Source organism: Equus asinus, chromosome 2 (genome assembly GCF_041296235.1).
Source record: "Equus asinus isolate D_3611 breed Donkey chromosome 2, EquAss-T2T_v2, whole genome shotgun sequence".
Classification (NCBI taxonomy): domain Eukaryota; kingdom Metazoa; phylum Chordata; class Mammalia; order Perissodactyla; family Equidae; genus Equus; species Equus asinus.
The window spans coordinates 64,888,776-64,902,631 of NC_091791.1; the positions used below are offsets into that span (position 1 = coordinate 64,888,776).

At 40.8% G+C, this 13,856-nt stretch overlaps 1 protein-coding gene across 22 annotated transcripts in view; it reads right to left on the bottom strand.

Annotated features, from left to right (window-relative positions):
* Positions 1-2,587: 2,587 nt before the first annotated feature.
* KCNMA1 (potassium calcium-activated channel subfamily M alpha 1) overlaps positions 2,588-13,856 on the bottom strand; it is a 714,937-nt gene continuing 703,668 nt past the window's right edge. For 8 of the 22 annotated variants that reach the window (XM_014836923.3, XM_070491030.1, XM_014836887.3 and 5 more), the window contains one exon: positions 10,768-13,355. In XM_014836923.3, coding sequence (XP_014692409.3) covers positions 13,106-13,355 — 250 coding nt within the window. In that variant the 3' untranslated portion in view covers positions 10,768-13,105. Of the gene's footprint in view, positions 3,864-10,767; positions 13,356-13,856 lie in introns of those variants that run through there. The other 14 variants (XM_014836941.3, XM_070491042.1, XM_044761688.2 and 11 more) reach the window with 5 other exon arrangements.

Below are 13,856 nucleotides of genomic sequence, written 5' to 3' on the forward strand. Positions count from 1 at the left end.
TGGAAATTGTAGCTATGGGTTAGAGATGCAGGGACAGACTTAAACTGTGCCTTAAACCAAGAACAAAGGCAGACAGGGATGAGATGGAGAAGAAAACCTTAGGAACATGCAGGAAACTCTGATCAACACGATTCAGGTGGATTCGAATTTTTAAATTTGTATTTTGACTCTAAAGAGACTTCAAAGTGTAAAGCAGAGGAATGAAGCTAACTCCTATATGTCCAGAGCAGAAAATATACATTACCCTCTGGAGTATTGCTTGGGTGATGCAGTAAGAAGGATCGTTATTCTAGGACAGGACAAGACTGTCTCCAAGGGCTTGGCTTGTTCGCATTCTCCCACTCCTCACTTAGGTCAGGTCCTCTCAGATCTGAAAGGGACCTTAGACTCATCTAGATGAACCACTTTCATTTACAAATGAGCTCACTGAGACTTGGAGAGTCTAAAGAACACTTTCGAAGTGCATAGCTAGTTATTTGTAGATGTAGCTGTTGAACCCTCACATGAAAACTTAAGTAGGAAAGTTGGACTCTCTTGCCTTTCGACATGAAAATATCCCCAATTTTCTTATGTATTCTCACTTTCCTCCTTCCCAACCCTAACCAAACAGTTCTAATTCCCTGTTTATTTAAATTCTTCAATTAAATTTTTACAAAGTGCATCATAAGATGCTCCAACCTTTGGAAGGATAGAGCTTCTAGGTGTCATCAACTTGCCTTTGTCACAATCATTTTTATCTAAGGTGTCCTATCTTGGTTCAAAGTGACATTTTAAAATGTAAAATTGCTCAGACAAAAGTTAAAGTTTTCTTAATGAGAAAGATGATGATGGTGATGATGTCTTTGTAAGTAGGTGCTTTCTGCATTTTAAATAGCCTGTTTGTGAGTCTTTGATTCTCAAAGGATGCAAGAGTCATTAGTGAGGGAAAAATGGCTTTTCTGGAACCCTAAACTGGAATAGGAGATCAGAACCTTATAACACAGACTGTCCCAATGATGACCATCATTGGTCTATGCTGACTTTAGCCAGAAAGACGGCTCTTTTCACAGGGAGATGGGATGAGGTCTCCTTCAAAGCCAGAGAGTTCAACAAATAGAGACAAATCAGGGAAACTCTGGCATGCTTTTGAGCCCTTGAGTGGTCTTACAGTCTAGTTTCTGTTTTGATTTCACTTTCAACCTACCAGGCACCAGTTTTTGCCAAAGGAGTTACCAAGCAGTCATTTTGCATGCTCCTTTAAAAAAAAATGCCTGATTTTATTTTCTGGCCCAGAACAATTCATTATTACAAAGGCAAAATAGCATGAGCTTGCTTCTCTACCTTAGAAGAAAGTGGATTCCTGCCAATTGGTTTTTGGGGTGAAGTCTTTTGCCATAGGAAATCATCTTAGCCATTTTGGTTAAAAAAAAAGTAAAGAAGTTTAGATTCAGATCTCTAGCCATGATGGACATGGAGTTTTCACTTCTGCTTCCAGACTGCCTTGGTATGGAGAGATGGGGAAGAGAGGGCATCAGGCATGGGACACTGTGGCTTAATGGAAGATCTTCCTCTAACGGAAGATCATTTAGGTGGCCACCGGTGCCTGCCAGAGGAGACCAAATAGTTACAACAAATTCAGAAATGGTTATCAGGTTATTAGGATTCATGAAGGGGGTTCATGAAGGAAAGAAGAGCGTGGACTGATGTGAATGTACTAAGGTGACCCAAATGCAAAATTGTCATATAGAAGAAGGCCTAGCTTTCAGGAAAGTTGTAAAATCCTAGCAAGAGATTTGCCCCAGAAACCTGTTTTACTTCTGTTGGAAACCAGAAAATGTTTATAAGCCTGAATATACACTGCTGAAGTCATTTTCGTCTTCTGAATAGACTAGTGATTGGTTATAAGTAGTTTTTAAACCATCCAATTAGACATACATTATATTCACAATACTTTTATAGAACTAATGCTACAAAATGTGACGACACGGTAGCCACAGTCTGACAAGTCACTTTAGGATGGCGCTTATAAGGTGGGAGCACAACTACACTGGTTCTGCAGGGAGTGGACAGAGGTGGAAGCTCATTTTGCCTACGTTGACAATTGGAGTACTTAGTGGACATATGTTTTCATGGTGATTTCATTGCTTGGCTCTGATCTGATTTGCACTAACATACTAGGTACCACAGGGTCATGGCATAAAGAATTAATGGACTAGATATCATGGGACTTTAGGGGATATTTTGGTTGGTTTTGTTTCTCCAAGTGTTCACAATTTACATTTTTAAGAAAATAAAAATCACTGTCACAGCCATGCTTCTCCAGAGACCCTGATGATTGCATCAAAGATTGATAATTTTGAAGTTGAAAGACTTGCTAAATTGTTTGGAACATAACAGTTGCCTGGACAACTGTAAATGGAGCATGCAAGTGACCACAGAGCTCGGAGACATCATAATTTGTGACTGATGGCTAGAAAAATCTTTTGATCACAGTTTAAAGTGGCTGATAGATTTAATTTCATTACTGGTAATTTTCAAAGGCCTTTTCTAATAGTCTATACTAAGTGCATTCATTGCTTTCCTTTTGTTGTTATTGTTTTTTATGTAGTTGTACCAAGTTTGTATGTTTTATCCCAGCAACTAAAGGGAAGTCTGCAAAATTAAAATCTGGGCAAAAGTCATCTCCTTGAAAATTTTCTGGCTTTTACACAAAACCTCAGTGAAAAGAATGAATGTATTATCATATCCTATTGTTAAGTAAAACTATTCATTGGTGTTTACAAATTTTCAGGCTAAAAGCTCTGAGACCTAGGGAGTGGGGAGAAAGTCCGCCAGACTCTTGCAAAGTTGAGATTACTTGCTTGAGTGATTTGGAGACACAAAACAAAAAGCATAATAGCATGTAGGAGTCCCCATCATTAGAACAACAAATAGAGCAGTATCTTGTATGTGTCTGATCCTCAACACCCGCGTCTTAGGCATGCTCACAACCCTCCAGGTATCCATAGCTGGCCGGGTAAGTCTAATCTGGCAATTACAGAAAAGCTGCAAGAAGGTCTTCCCTTTAAACACATGAACAGAGGGATGAGAAATACAGAAGGAAAACTAAAACTACAAAAATATGACTTTCAACTGTGAAAATAAATGTGTCCATTTATTAAGAGCTGGTGTCAATGCAGCCAAAATATACACCCATCCAGGAAATTCACCTGCTCCCTTTTGTCTTCGTTTTTGAATTTACTAAAATATATGTTTACATCACTGGACCACTTTTAAATTGTTTTAAAAACCCATTTCCCTTAATTGCAATTAATTCTGGTGGTAACCATCATTCTCCTTGAAGAAAAAGAGATAAATAAGAGAAATTGCATTAAAGAGCCTGGCCACAGAGTAAGTCATTTTGATTTTGCATTGTTAGATGAAGGGAAGATATTTGACAATGAAAAAAAAAAAGAAAAAATATATTTTCTTTCTAATAAATAAAAATAATTTAAAATGCTAGAGGCTATACATGACTATTTTAGTATGTTCATTTATAAATGAAATCATTTTCTTTTCCAAAATACATGGAAGCAATATTCAAGGCAGACAAAGAGAAAGATCTCTCTACTTTATTGTTCTTGCTATTCCTGCTTATCCTAACGTTTCCACCAGTGATTCAGCATGTAAGAGGAAGAAAAGTCACATCACCATTTATGAAGTTTGTCAGGCTTTAAAAAAATAGTTCTGGTCTCCTGGGAGTCAACATTCATCTTCAACTTCTCTGATTGGTGGAATCAAGCTGCTTGTGGATTTATATTGATTGATCTGGTTAGCCATGGGCTTGATTTGAATGTTTCTGGGATAGGCATTATCCGGTTCATCTGTAAACCATTTCTTTTCTGCTAAAGGACAAAATGGATAAAGAACAAAAAGGAGAAATGAGAAGCTTAATTAGTCCTAGGGTAAAGATGTTGGAAAGCTCATTGAAAACTGCAAAAAGGTAATTGATAGAAGCTTACGGTGAGTAATTGCTCAGAGACAGTGCAGTGTAGGGAGAACCCCAGAACCTGAAACACACCTCTGCTGCCTGTAGCAAGTGATGAACCAATGGAACACTGGGACTTGGAGGCACCGTGGGTGGACTTCAGAGAATAAAGAGGGTTGGAAGATAAACTCTGGCAATGTTCCCTGGGGTTCCTCTAGTGGCCTGAAAAACTTTGGTGAGGAGGAGATGCTGAGGACATCAAATAATGGATATGGACATTGTGGCTGAGGAAAGAATTGTGCATCCACCAATTTGAGTGGAATAAGTTTCTAGATCTTATTCCATTGTCCCTGCCGCAGAGTGAGTGGCCTAGAATCTTATGCAGGATCTCCTCCTCCCAGCCTTTACTTGGCTTTGCTTGTAACAAGCATACTTAAAGGTATATCTCAATTAGACCTCTCTTCTGCTTCTTTTGCAGCCAGTTTTGGGGATCTTAAAGTAAGGCCACAGATTTTTCTGGCAAATGACAGCGAAAATCAGAATAGCACCCAATGTTTTAGAAGGATTTTGAGATGGCTTTTATTTCAAAAAGAAAACTCTGTGTTGGTGTAAAGTTATAAAAAGAATTCATAGTGGCAATATCTTAAACAACTATAATAACCCAAGCTGTCGACAGAAGAACTCCACACAGTCTTGGCATTTCATTTCCACCCTAAATACAGAGAGGGCTGAGAGAGAATGCTGAGTCAGGGCATCCGGGGCTGGGATGAGAACGGAAACAGCCTAACATCCTTGTAGCTGTTCAGTGCTCTTTCACAAGACTTGGTCCTCATCCCCACTGCCTTCCAGGATCAAAAATTTCTACAAAATCACCCAGGTGTGTAGATATGAAGAGACTGGGAGAATAGGACGTTCTAACTTGGGAATTACATGCCTCATTTTAGTTGCTTAGTAAAAGGAAAGAAAGAGGGAAAAAGCTTTCAAGCACACCCACTGCTATACACAATGGCCTCTCTGGTCTCCTTTTCAGCCTATGAGAACAATTCCAAACTGCCTTGTTAGGGGTCCTGGATTGATAACGTTGACAGAAATTGCTCACCTGGCTTGACAGAGGATCACGTGTGTGTGTGTATGTGTTTCTCCCTGTTTGACTAATGATTCATAAATTCAGCATCGATGATGAGCTCACGATCACTCTGCTTCTATTCTCCTTGGTCCATACTTTCTCTTGCTGTGTCAAATGCCCTGAGCCCTCAATGTAAACACTGTCACTGGAGTGGGGTGTGCCCTGATGAAAGCCCACTCACTACCTTTTATTCAGCAGCTCAGTTTACCCCCAGGAAACTTACTGCCTCTTGGATCATTCTCCACTGCCCTTTCTCCTGTGCTGGCTCTCTCACCTATTATAATTAAGTTCACTTTGATTTGAACAGATTGGACGATAGGAATTCATAATGCTACATCCTCACAGTGAAGCTAACTGATTAAGTGCTGTAAATTATTCCCCCTGACAGAATGATAAAGTTACAATCTGTTCTGAGATGATCTACAGCTTGCCAGACTCCTACAGCTTCTTTCTACATTCATTTATCTTTTTGTCAAGCAGAGTTTTTTTTTTTCCCCTAAGCTTCAATTCCATAGATCTTTTAAAGTCATCAGCACATCTGAATTATTAATGAGGCTTTAGAGGCAAGGTTCCTGATGGGCTGGTTAAAAAAGATTGTATAGAAATCCAGGACTGTGTACACATCAAAATAATTTCAGCTCCATTTAAAAAACCATTTAGTTCAAGTGTGACATAGATGAACCATTATGCATTTGTGGAAACCAATTTTTTGTGATCTACTATTAAACTAACCCTTCAGAGAGAAGTAAAGTGTGGTGGTTATCATGTTTTAAAAGCATTGCCAGGCTGCTGAAACAATTTCAAACCATGACTTTTTCCAACAGTTTATACGTAAAGATGATTTTCAGAAGAGCCCAGATCTGTGCTGTTTGTCTGAGCCGCCCTTGGTTTCGGCCAGCCATTATGTGGACTGATTTTGCAAAGGGATTTCGTACTAGGTTGGACATGCCAGGTTGGAAGGGAGAGTGAACTCTGCTGATGGAAACAAGTAGGTCTTCGGAGTGAAAGACCTAAGACAGCTGCAATTTGCTGAAATTTTATAACTGCTGCAGAGAATAATTGTTCAGAATTTAGTCTTTACAGTTCAATTCAAAGTCGGCATTTTGACCTTTCACAGTAGAGAGAATATCAATTTCCTTCTGCTGTCTGTAAGAAAGAGAACATTATTTCCCCATTTAAGCTTCTTTCTCTCTTTCTTTTTAAATTTCTTGCCATAAAAAAAAATCTAACCAGAGTAACACTGTGTTTTGCTTAGTCAGCTTCAACACAACAAGGAGTTGTGTTAAAGCACACCCTGGTGATGAGGTGAGGTTTTCATTGTGCCTGAGAAATAGGCTTTTTAATTCAGCGTCTTGTAAGTTATAAATATATGTGTTGTTGGAGACTTGGTTAGTTTAGATAAATGGCGAGGAAATAGAAATATATTAATGTTCTGAGATTGTACTAAAATGTCTTGGGGCGAAGGTGTTTTTATGAAGAAATTCTCCCAAAGGGCTTCAGAGGGACGCACACTTCATCGATCGCCAGCCACTCCACTGCAATGAAGAGTGCTTCGATACGACAAGGACATTTTGGTCCATCGATTCTTGCCTTCCAAAGAAGAAACTGCACCAATGAGTGACTCCAAAAGGAGCCAGCAGGAAGAGTACTCAGAGAAGGAATTCAAATGAGTGCTGAACTGGTCCAGGATAAATCCAGTCCCTGAGTTTATCTCCTTTCCCTGCCTCATTCTACATGCTGGAAAGATTTCTGGGAGCTTTATTTTTATCCCTAAAATGAGAAGGGCAATGGATCTGGTTGTGACAGTCTCCTCACTGTGAGAGAAAAATAGCTCCATTTGTTAATAAGCTTCTTGAGGATGCAACACATGATGTCATCACTGTGAGTACAATGTGTGACCTCCCTGGAGGGAGGGAAGGAGAGGATTTCACAGCCTGTGGCAAGCGGACTAGTAGAATATAACTACAGAGAGACGCTGGTAAAAAAAAAAAAAAAACAAAAAAAAACTGCTATTGGGAGATGTCACTTGTCAAGACCAGCCATCCTGTGAGCTGTCCACCATGAATAAACAATGAGGCATAGGCCAAGGAGGTGGCGTTAAGGCACTTGGTTAAGGTCCAATGGATCTGGCTCTCTCACAAATTTCTGAGCATGCAGAAGGCAACCTTCTCAATGTTGATGTTTCGATAAAAAGGGCTAGTGCCCATGAAGCACTTACCACAGGTCCAGATACATAGTACATACATGTGAGCTGTTAAGACTATCAGTATTATTAGTAGTATTAGCAGGCAATAGAGCAGAGTGGCAAAGTTCATAGACTTTAGTTTTAAATTCCACTCTGCCACTTCTTGGCTGGGTGACTTTGAACAAATCTGTTCCTCAGATCCCGCATCTTTCAAATGGAGATACTACCGGCATCTCCATCTGAGGTTGTCGTGAGGACTGGATGAGTTAAGATACGTAGAGAGCTTAGAAGAGTGTCTTGCCCATGGTAAGCACTAAGGTGTTAGCTTTTAGTATAAGGTTAGCATTAATATGAGTACTCTCAGTACTAAAGGACTACATAAGGATGGGTAGTACCTTTTGGTGTGATTGAAAATGGCTGGAGGTGGGGAACTGAGGTGTACAAATTGGGGTGCTAGTCTGAAGAATGGGGATTGTGGCAGTAGAGATGACAGGAGGCTTTGGTTGGGTAGTCTTCATTTGGAAGGTGAAGAGAGGAAGGGATGGCCCAATGCTCTGTCTGGGGAGTTCAGGGCTGCTACCCTCCTGTGGTACCTGTGTCTTTGAAATGTTGGCTTTCACTTGACAGGTGTTCTACCCCATCTTCAAACCATCTGTGTCTTCCATTTCTACTTTCATCACTGAACTGAAAGGGTCCAGAATAAGAGTCACGACTTCCTCCAAAGGAGTGGGCTATGGTGGGGAAGGGCCCCAGACCTGGGCTCATATAACTGCCTGGTTACTCAGCAGCAGAGAAACAGACTGCCCTGTGAAAACTGAGCCTCCTTGTTGGTTCCGTGGGTTGTAAGTGCTGAGGGATTTAGTTTTTTCACATAACTACTCCCCAGAGAAGAGTGCATTAAAGGGGAGATGATGATACAGCAAAGGCATTTAGAATAATTGGCCCCGTTCTCACCCAACACAAGCTGAGGTTTAGAGAGAAAGGACTAGAAAGGAAAAAGTTCCATTTGGATAGAGACAATAGTTGAGAACAGTAAGAGCCAACAAGGAGCTCATGCCTTCAAGAGTAATGCTGCGTGGTTTTGCATCTCACATTTCTGAGAGGCAGTCTGGTATTCATCCTCTGCTGGGCAGAACCCAATGTCCCCAGTGGATCTGACCCATCTACACTGCCACCTTTCCTCTCCATGGGCAAAGTATGGCTATTTCATAGAAATGAAAATCATAGTATCAGAACCAGAGTAGTTTCTGTTTATGAGTCTGTCTCACTTCTTTGCAACATGTCCACCATGACTGAAAGTCAAATGCTGCCATTCACTGAGCAGAGCTAACTGTACCCTCCTGGCCTCTTTTGTGGCCCTTGGTCCAGCTGACACCTCAAGGGCAGACTTTTCACTCCTCACTTTCAGGTGGCAGGGAATAATCCCTCTCACCTCCCTATGCAATGAATGTGCAACCTCCTGGTGGGAGATAGTCAACCAATATGGTGACAGGTGCTCACAGCTACTTCTTTATCATGTTATGACAAAGGAAGGATGGGCTGAAAGAAGTGATTGAGACATTGATTTTTACCCTGTCTTGACTTTCACAAGCCCTGAAGTTTCTGCGCTCTCCTCTTTCTCCTTCAGCAGCCTGTTGCTATAGGAACCTGGCAGGTTGATTTAATTGTCTCTATTGGGACGCAGACACCTTTAGGCTTTTCCCATGTTGAGGAAGAGCCAGTCAAAAGGTTTTTCTGGTCATCTGGGATCTTGACAATGCTGGCAGGAAGCACAGTCAGTCTCTCTACTCACTGAACTTACAAGGCTGTCCTCCTTTTTCAGAAGCTGTGTACTTAGCTGGAGAAAGTGCCAACAGCACAGCAGCTTTCTGAAGCACCTAAAGGCGTCCGGTGTATTTTTTTAAACGATAAGCTGAGGAGGTAAAGATAATTTATAAGATGATGAAAGGTATAAAAGTGTTGAAGGTCAACTTATTTCAAAACAGTCATTGATTACCTATTGTGAGTAAGGTTCTGGGTCATAACCTTTAATATTTATCACAGAATTTAAAACTTCTCTCACTTGTGGTAAATTTAACTATATGTATAAGGGTCCAGCTTTTTCTTCCTCCATTTGAACTGGTTTCTAGAAGGACACTGGGTAGCAGTCATTAGGGATGTTGATTTCATGATCATCTGAGCGTTGGGGCTGAGAAGTCTTCACTGCGCCTTCTGGTCTACCCACTTACTTAAGGCTCAACCCCTCAAAGCCTAAAGCAAATTGGACTGAATGGTTGACAAATTGCTTCTCTTCTAGAATGGTGCAGATAATTGAGATTCTGGCAGTTGTTCTTTCTAAATGCACATACTTTCTCTTCAAATAACTCTTTCACTTTCTATCCTTATCTACTTGTTTCCTTTTTTTGGTGGGGAGGGGGAAGAGGAGAGACCTAATATAAGAGCCTTATATACTTTCTTCCAAAGAGAACCTGAAAGAGGAATGGGAAGTTTGGGGTCACATGGAAAACAATGGAGGAGACTCTTTGTTCTATTGAGGAAAGTATAATATAGTAGTTTTGGCTAATAAAATAGGAGTAATAATGACACTTTTTTCATCATTGAATATATCATTACCCAAGTACAGTCACCTCTTAGTTGTGTGGCCAAAGTCCGGGGAAAATCCCCAAATTTCACCTCATGTCACAGTCTGTTCCCACTCCATTCCCATCACAAATAATCTCATCAGAGTTGCTAACAGATTGTATATAAAATGCATTTCGGATTTACTTCTCTCTATCTGCCCAATCTCTGGTTGGGATTTAACAAATGTCTGAAAGACAGGTGGCAGGAGAGACCTGGGTAATAAAGAGACTGAATCGTCAGTGCCCCGATAACTGGGTGTGGGCTATTGAGTTGATAGATACAGCTAAACAGCTTTAATTCGAGGTCACACTGTTCAAACATAAAGGAGACCAGTGCTTTTGCCATTAATAACCCTCCTGGTTTAAACCAAAAGGAGGATAAAATATTAACTGAGAAGCAGGTTTGCCAAACGGAATAGCTCCAAATGTTTTCCAGGAAAGTTTATCACCTGGCATCATCACTTGATTTAGTAGGTCTTGCCAAGATAAACACAGAGATGTGGACAGACTGATGGGGGACTGGGTTGGGGTGGTGGTAATGGGGGGAAGTGGAGGAAGCTGGGTTTCTTGATGGGAAAATGCTTTTGGACTTGGAGCAAGGTACCAAGGTGGGCAGGGAGGCCACGTGCAGATTTAAAGGCAAGCCAGATGGAGAGAAGTTCCCCCCAAATTACCCAACCCCATACCCAGGAACACCAAAACAAACTCTAAGGGATCTAGCAGTAGCAGCAGCACAGCCTCATTGCGCTGAGCAATTTAGAAAGTGGAGGAAGGAGGAAGAGGAGAAGGAAGGGAAAAGGAGGGGAAATGGGGAGGAAGAAAGCAAAACAAAATAAATAAAACCACAAACAGAATAATATAAATAAAAATAAACAAACCAATAACAGAATAAAATTTTAACTCCTTTTTTTTTTTTTAATTTCACAAAAGTTTTCACAAGGACAACGTTATAGAAGAAAACCCCCAGCAGTGGCTAGGTCATGCAGAACCATTAATTGTCATACCTTGGCCCATTCTATTCATCCTTGTTGCACTTTAGAGAGAGAAGTAAGCTATGTGAGTTTTACAATGCTTTTAAACTGTCATATTTCCTGTTGAGCACTTTAACTGGCACATTCTTATAGTTATAAATGTTCTGAGGGCATAAATTTATGAAAGCATAACATATAGAACTCCTTTGCAAAGAATGCATGAAGAGCTCTTCATGGTCCAAAACTAGGGGATATGTGTGTGTGTGTATATATATATGTAGTTATTATATATAAAAAGATACATAATATATAAATCAATATATAGGGACAGAAATAATTTGAAAAGAATCTTGCACTCGTAGGGCGTTTTGATATACACGTATACAATTATTCCCCACCCCATTACTGGTTTGAATACTGCACTGCCCTGTCTTTGGTGTGGGGGCGGAGGTTTTGACTGAGCCTCACCATTTTGTCAGTAAAAGTGCTTGTCAATCCACACAGCAAGCAAATCTCCAAAACTATCATGCTTGGGGGGACAAGGGATCCAAAATCTAAACCCAAAACATTCACCATAAAAACACCTTTTTAGAGAGGTACAGCTGTGACAGTTTTCTCCTCCCATAGACCCCTATTCTGTTTGGTGGAATTTTTTAAAGTAAACATTTCACATATGTGTATACCAGGCCAGGGCTAGTCCATTCATCCCAGAATTTGGTTACGGTGGAGTTGGTTGATTTTTAAGAACTACTGCACTGCATAAAGCATGATTTGTGTGCATAAAACATCTGACAACTGTATATGGAAAAAAGGTTATTTTTCTACCTTTCCACTCATGCTTACTGTTAAAGAAAGAAAACAAAAGAAAAAATAATTAAACCAAAATGTGTTTGGCTCACTGTTGTACTCATCTTCTTCTCCCCATCTCATAATGACAAGGAGCAGTTCTCCATTTGTCATTCACCTGCCTAAGTGAATTGGCTGTGTTAAAGAACTTGCCGAGGAGCAATGTCTCCCACCAGCTTTCTGCTTTGGGACAGCCTACACCATGCAGCTGTGCCAGCAGTTTAAGGTGGTAGCTGGCTTTTGTGTTTGTTGCGTGAACTGTGGCTTGATCCTCCTACATTCTGATTTATTTAGCATGTCGGCTCCTAGAAAAACATGATCTGCTGCTGGGTTTATCTTCCTCTCCCGGACCATGGCCCTCACCCTGGCTCCTGCCTGGTGTTGGGGCCCGAGCTAATCAAACAAAGGGGAGTAAAAAGGTCCCCTGAGAATGCGTGGAAAAATACTTGCTCTTTCCTGAGCATTATTTATTCTGTACATAAGGTAAGTGATTCACCTTTTAAAGGATGTAAAAGTCCCAGGAAGGCAGTTTTTAATGACTCACATCTGATATTTATGATACATATGGCTTTTCATCCCAAATGTCAAAAGTGAAAGAAAAAAACAGCTATTCATATGGCAGCATAAGGAGACAAAATAACAATATGCAATCAAAGCTCTTTTCACTTAAATTAAATGACTAGAATTTGATACATCCACGAATGGATCTACTCTCACTCTATAGTAAGAGTAGAAATGTTCATAGGAACTCCTAAAGGAAGCTAGCTCTGGGACAAAAGGCCTTGGTAAGTAACTAAAAAATCTCTAATGTTCTCTTATAACAAGCAGATACTTACTAATCATCTACACAAATGGCAAAAGCCTCTCAAATGCTTCTCGATACTTCGGCCCAGAGAGCAGAAACAATTGATATGGTTTCATTGCTTTTTGGTTGCTTATTTCAGATAAACGTGTGTGTATATATTACTGTGTATGTATAAAAAAGAAAGAAAGGACAACAACAAAATCAAAACCCAAAGCACCCTGATAATCCTGATAAATCAGAATAAACTTTTCTTCTACATGAACTAAACTTGCTTTGCATAACTGACGTTGATCGCACATGCTCTCTTCTAATCTGTGAACTCGTTCCTGCAGTGAGCTATTTATGTCGGGAGCATGCCTTCGGGTTATTTCTCCCCTAGAATCATAAATAACTTTTGGTCCTTCTGCTTATTTGCTGTTGTGCTCAAGGGTTTTATGGTGGTGAAATAAAAATGACAATCACATGCACACTATCATACATATGCAAATATGTGTAAAAAAAAGGGGGGACTACAGGGGAAAATGGGGAAAGTTACTGTTGGGAACACCCACTGGGGAAATGAGTGGCAGATACAGTTTCACACACGGTGGCAGTGGATACACATATCAAAGCCGCTCTTCCTGCACGTACTTCTGTTTGTCTCGGGACTCCCGGGACTTGGGCCGGTTCTGTCGGTTTGCTGTGGATGGGATGGAGTGAACGGAGGAACTCTTCTTGCTGGAGGACTGCGATGAGTGGGAGGAATGGGAGAGGCTGGCTCGGGACTGGCCGGCGTTGTGGTCAAACTGCATTAAGCAGAAGATCAGGTCCGTCGGCACAAGTTCAAACTCGTATGGGGGGTTGGTGATGACGTACCTGGACGGGAAAGCAAAGAGGTCACAGCCTGGGGATAACTGGGTAGAGAATTCACTCCTGTCTGAACCAGAAGGAACTGCCTGGTTCCTCAGGTCTGCCAGAGGATCTGGATGATGGACTTCTAGCTGATCCAAGGCCTTAAAAATTATCTTCCAATCTGAACTAAATCTTCCTCTGTTTAAGACAACAGAAGAGGCCAACCATGAGCCCTGGCAGGGATGCTTAATTAGTGCCAATAATGGGAGAACCAAGCTGTGCTTCCTATGGTCTGCGTGCCCTTTCAATACAATGTCAAGTTCACTGCTGAGCTTGAGTAGCCCAACTGCATGAAGGAGGTTTCATGAACTGCACTGTGACTTTCATTCTAGAATGTTCTGACAAGCCCAGACACATGTCACAGGATCTTTGTTTACCATGACTTAGCATCCTGTTAGTCCTTCCTCATTCTTTACGTTTTAAAATTTGGTGGGATTTTTATGAAATGAAAGACTATCAAGCACA